Raw genomic sequence first — 5,854 nt, forward strand, 5'->3', positions numbered from 1 at the left:
ATGGAAGAGAGGAACCGCAGTTCAGTCACTAGTTTCATCCTCCTGGGGTTCACTACTGACCCAAAACTGCAGTTTCTCTTGTTCATAGTGTTCTCCTTAGCCTATGTCACCACCCTCACGAGCAACATCACCCTCATCGTGGTGATATGCCGTAGCTCACGGCTCCATACCCCGATGTACTTCTTCATTGGGAACTTGTCCTTCCTGGATCTCTGGTATTCCTCCGTCTACACCCCCAAGATCCTGCTGATCTGCATCTCTGAGGACAAGAGCATCTCCTTCGCTGGGTGTGCTGCTCAGTTCTTTGTCTCTGGTGGCTTGGCCTACACCGAGTGCTACCTGCTGGCGGCGATGGCCTACGACCGGTACGCAGCCATCTCCAACCCACTGCACTACACTTCTGCCATGTCCCAGAAGCTGTGCATGGGGATGGTGGCTGCTTCCTACCTCAGTGGCTTTGCCAACTCCACCCTCATTACCAGCCGCACGTTTGCCCTCAGCTTTTGTGACACCAACATCATCGATGACTTCTTCTGCGACCTGCCCCCTCTGGTGAAGCTCTCTTGCAATGTGACAGACAGCTACCATATGCTTCTGTATTTCATCCTGACCTCCAATGTCATCCTCCCCTCCATGCTCATCCTCATGTCCTACGCCTCCATCCTGGCCGCCATCCTGAAGATGCGCTCAGCCGAGGGACAGCACAAAGCCTTCTCCACCTGTGCTGCCCACCTCACCACGGTCACCCTTTACTATGGCTCCATCCTCTTCATTTACACCCGGCCCAGCTCCACCTACGTGCTGGAGAGGGACAAGGTGATCTCTGTGTTTTACACAGTGATGATGCCCATGCTGAACCCCTTCATCTACAGCCTGAGGAACCAGGAGGTGAAGGAGGCACTAAAGAGACTAGTGAAGAGACAGACAGCTTCTTAACAGAAGAAAACCAGGGACTGCGTTCCCAAAGATGCATACAGCAAGAAGTGTACCTATTTTTCTTGTTTGTGTTTTCATTTGGTTTTTTCTCACAATAGGTGCAGGAGGAGGCAATGTAGGAGCATAAGCTCTTCTGATCCTGAAGTGCTTCCTGATGGACGGGATATGTCACTGTACAGACAGGCCTCCTCTTCTTCCCACTGTCCCCATATATAATTTATATCTGCTGTAAAATGGGATCTTAGTAGTAGCTGTACTCATTGTTGTACATCATCTTCTTCACCTTGTGCTTTATATGGATTAATATTCCTTACTTATGCCCAAACCAGGTTCAGGTGTAGCTCCATGTGTCATGAAGAAACGTGCCTCTGCTCCTGAGCTGTCCTAATTATTTCTTCATGATGCCATATTGCACCACATAAACATACTTCCCATAGTCCTACACTGTTTTCCCAGTGAAACGTTCACACCAGTATGAATAGGGTGGGTCAGACTGGAAGAACCAATATCAAGAAGCATAGAGGCATCTGGGATTGAGTTCAGTTGCCTGAATGTAGGCTATTGACACCCTGGAGATGCCCCCGGGGATGCCTCTGAGCTTTCAGATGTCACTCCAGAATGGCCCACCTCTTCTGAAGGTTGCATGGCATACGTGTCAAGTGCATAGCAGGGTCCTTGGCACCCCAGGACAGAGCAAATGGCACCAGATTTCTACATGAGGGCAACCAAACCCAGACCTGGTCTGGGGAATTTCACTGTATCTTGCTCCTTTCCTGTACCTTTAGCAAAAATTTCCCAGTACTGCTTTGTATGAAAACATGCAAGAAAAGTGAAGTGGTTTCTTAGTTATTAAAGTAACTTTTTTCCCTTTATAAATTTTCAGTCCCATTGAAAGAAAGAAAAAAAAAAGCCGACACAATAAAGCTCTTATTATTATTGTCATTGTTATTGTTGTTATTAAAACTGTTGAGAGGAAGGATTAGGTGGTCTGAAGTAGATTCATCTCCTTCAAATTTAGATAAATAAAAAACGAGTGTTTAAGTCAGAGTTCCATGACTCCATTTGTGATGAATAAAGGTGTGTTTCTATTTTTCTGGTTTCTGTTCAGACAAAGAGTGCAGTATAAAGAGTTTAAGTTTGAAGATCTCCCAGCTTTCTCCCCTCATTGTGTTTTCATTCACATTGTGGGCTGTGGTCAAGGCTGCATGAGCTGGGTTCCTTTTGGATGAAAACAAACTGAAAATGGGCTTGACGGCAGCACCTAATGCAGTTAGACCTCCCGTAGGTGCTCAGATCCCCAGACCAGAATAAATTTAATTTAGAGAAAACTCTTCTGAAATGTGTATATTCATGCTACCAGTCCTTTTAATGTTCAGATCTGCTCCCGTTGCACAACATCTACCCTAACCATGTGTCCTAGGATGTGTTAAAACACCCTTTTATTCCCATTTTTGAGGGGATCTGGCTGACTATCTCATAATTAAACAACCAAATCTTTAGATGTTGAGAGCCAGGTGAACCCATTCCCATGCTTATTCTCCAGTCCCGGATTTGTAATGGTAGGAAAATCATGTTTATGAAAACCAGTCAGATATGAAGGACGTATGTAGTGTACTTCAACTTGCCTCACAGTTTAAGAATTAAAAAAAGACACAAGCAAATCTATTTCAAGGCAATTAATGAGAAGATATTCTAAGTATGAGGTGTCCTTGATGAGGTCCAAAGGTGAGGGAAAATGCAATGAACTTCCCCAGCTCCCTCTGCTAGGAGGTCAAAAGCAGGCAGGGACAAATCACCCCGTTAGCAAGAACCAAAGGAACCACTTTATCTGTACATGTCATGAAGACAGACGTCTCTTTCTTTAACAAGAGTGACCAAGTCTGTATCAGCACAGAAAGCCCTCCAGCAGGCCTGAGCTCCAGGCTTTCGCCATGCAGGTGGTTACAGCTATTTCCGTCACAAGTGATGCTGCTCCCCTTCCCAGAGCAAGAAGTGGTCCTTGGGGACCAAACACCCTTCCAGGAGTCATCAGTTTAACAAGACCTTCTGGGGTTTACCAAGAAAGTTTCCTAATCACCATGAAAGCTTCTCAGCAGGCTTCTAGTCAACTTACCTCATTCTTCTTAACAAGCCATGAGAGACTAATTAGCAGGGGCTAACAAGAAAGAAACTTTCTTCCTTGTTAAGGACAAAGCGCACTTCTTGCAGTTGCCTTGTTTTTCAGGGCTAGCCCAGGCCCTGAAGCTGGTGAGTTGGAGGGTCAGTGTGTTGGCATGTGACTGTATTAAGGAAAATTGTGTGGGCCTGGAGGGATGGAGAGCAACGGTCCTCAAGGTTTCTTTGATTTAAGTGCCTGCCCCTCCACCCCAAGGTTAAATTCCCACCTGCAGACTGAGGCCCTTCTTCCTTGGCGGGGTGGTGCAGTGACCCAGCAGCACCCTGAGCTCCCTCCGAGGAGGCATCACTGTGTGCTCAGTGGGAGCACTGGTTGTGGTGGGAGCTTCTACCATGCCAGTCCTGGGTCTCCTCAGGACTGCTTCTAAATGTTTCTATCGCATATTTGTTCCTGGTCAGCTCTCTTCTCTCCTATTGATCTATGAGGTTAGCAACACTGTAGTTTATAAAGTTTCTTAGTTGTTCCCCTGCATCTCATTATTTATTTCAGAGGGGAAATCACACAGTTGCTCAAAAATAAGCAAAACCAATTCATAATAAATCCAAACTAAGATCAAAATGCCAGGATAGGAAGCAGGTACCTGACTAGTGGATAATTTTACCATTACTAACAGGAGGTGCCAGATGATAGCACTGTGGTGCTTGAGCAAGAGCACTGCAGAATTTTCTCAAATAAATTTGAGAATACAGCTACAGCTGAGCTAAAGTAAGTTGCAGAAAAGGCCTGAGAAGCCTTGTTACAGTGAATTGTTGTCATCAAACCCAGTGTCTGTTGCTTGTACTAGAAGCACTAAATTACACGAGTCTTATGTTCAACCAAAATGTGCCCATTGTTTAATATGAAGAGAGTTCTGGTCATCACTGCCATGCTGGAAGAGATAAGTGTTATTTATTGCCATTGCTCAAGACAACAGCGATAATGCATTCTCAAACTAAAAAGGGTCAGAAGGGCTTTAGTTCTTGAAATTAAAATATCCGGCTGTAAACGCAACTAAAAGTAGCCAAGGCATCTGTGAGACAGGTCAGTGAATGGCCTAATCCGAGACGAGTTAATGACCCGGCATTTAGCACCAAAGCAGAGGTTTCCCCATACAGTCCTCCCCAGTAGCTCACAGGAAAGCACTGTTGCTTTTTTACCATAGCAGTACAGAAACGGAAAGTATAAACATTTCTGAGTAGACCTCTCAATTCCTCTGACGCACCAGGAAAAATTATTTTTCAGATGCAGTTTCTCTCCATCACTCTCTCCAGCGCATTCTTCACCTCCTTGTTCCTCAGGCTGTAGATGAGGGGGTTCAGCATGGGGGTCACCACAGTGTAGAAAACAGAGGCCACTTTGTCGAGGTTCTGGGAGTGCCTGGAGCTGGGTCGTGAGTACATGGATGCAGCAGATCCATAGAAGAGGGTCACAGTGGTGAGGTGGGACACACACGTGGAGAAGGTTTTGTGTTTGCCCGCGGTCGAGCGCATCCTCAGGATGGTGGCCAGGATGTAGGTGTAGGAGACAAGGATGGTCAGGATGGTGACAAACAGGTTGAAGCCAACCACAGTGAACATCATAATCTCATTGACAGTGGGGTCTGTGCAAGAGATGGCGTAAAGTGGGGGGCCCTCACAGTAAAAGTGGTTGATGATGTTGGGACCGCAGAAGAAGAGCCGAAGGGCAAACCCAGTGTAGATAGTGGCATTCATGATCCCAGCAAGGTACGAGCCACCTACCAGCAGTGCACAAACTCTGCTGGACATGGAGACAGCATAGAGCAGTGAGCTGCAGATGGCCACATAGCGGTCATACACCATCACAGCCAAGAGGTAGCACTCGGTGGTGGCAAAGACTGCGTAAAAGAAAAATTGTGCAAGACACGCAGAGTAAGAAATTACATTTCTTTCTGCTAGGAGATCTGAGAGCAGTCTCGGAGTAATTGAGGAGGAATAGCAGATGTCTAGGAAGGACAGGCTGCTCAGGAAGAAGTACATGGGGGTGTGAAGCTGCACATCCAGCCTGATTAACAGGAGCATCCCCAGATTCCCCACCAGAGTGATCATGTAAATGACCAAGAAGATCACGAAGAGGACAGCCTGGACATCTCCCTGCTCTGAGAACCCCAAGAGAACAAATTCCGCACTGGGGGTGTGATTTCCTTTGGCCATCATCATGACACAGTTGCTCTAGGAAAGCGGAGATGCAGCAAAACACAGAGTCAGCATATTCCTGTTTTCCCCACAAACAAATGTTGAAGATGCATTATTTTTATCAGGAAATACAAATTTCAGAGACAAGAACTATTGAACAACTTATTCAGTGTTTGCCTCAAAATGCATTTTAAAGTAAACAAAGTACATGATTGAATTTATTTCTGATGGTTTTATTCTGGTCTAGTGGCTACTAATTTGGTTTGATAAAGTCACCGCAAATCAGAAGGCTTATTCCACCTCCTGAAGAAGTTAAGGAGTTTGTTACTCCTCTGATCCAAAGAGGTAACCATAGCAATTTATTCTGACATTAGAAATCTGTCTGCATTTATAAAACAAACAAACAGACAAATAAACAAACAAATAAACCCCAAAACAAATTAAAAAACAAACAAAAAAAAAACCACACAAAAAAACCCCCCACCCTTGTTTCAAAAGATTGAAAGAGAGAAAGGACTGGTGAGAGATCACGACATTCTTTAAATAATTTTCTTTAGGAGAGATCAAGACATTAAATAATTTGCTTTAAAAGAGTCAGAACAAGTTGAAA

At 45.1% G+C, this 5,854-nt stretch overlaps 2 protein-coding genes across 2 annotated transcripts; one reads left to right on the forward strand and one right to left on the reverse strand.

Annotated features, from left to right (window-relative positions):
- LOC113481031 (olfactory receptor 1013-like) lies at nucleotides 1–936 on the forward strand. The gene has a single exon (XM_026850282.1). It carries the CDS (start codon nucleotides 1–3, stop codon nucleotides 934–936), a length of 936 nt encoding a protein of 311 aa, XP_026706083.1.
- Nucleotides 937–4,329: 3,393 nt separating this feature from the next.
- Nucleotides 4,330–5,319, reverse strand: LOC113481026 (olfactory receptor 1020-like). The gene has a single exon (XM_026850276.1). It carries the CDS (start codon nucleotides 5,266–5,268, stop codon nucleotides 4,330–4,332), a length of 939 nt encoding a protein of 312 aa, XP_026706077.1. The 5' UTR covers nucleotides 5,269–5,319.
- Nucleotides 5,320–5,854: the final 535 nt, after the last annotated feature.

This window comes from Athene cunicularia (genome assembly GCF_003259725.1).
Source record: "Athene cunicularia isolate RWA chromosome 5 unlocalized genomic scaffold, athCun1 chr5_part2, whole genome shotgun sequence".
Classification (NCBI taxonomy): Eukaryota; Metazoa; Chordata; class Aves; order Strigiformes; family Strigidae; genus Athene; species Athene cunicularia.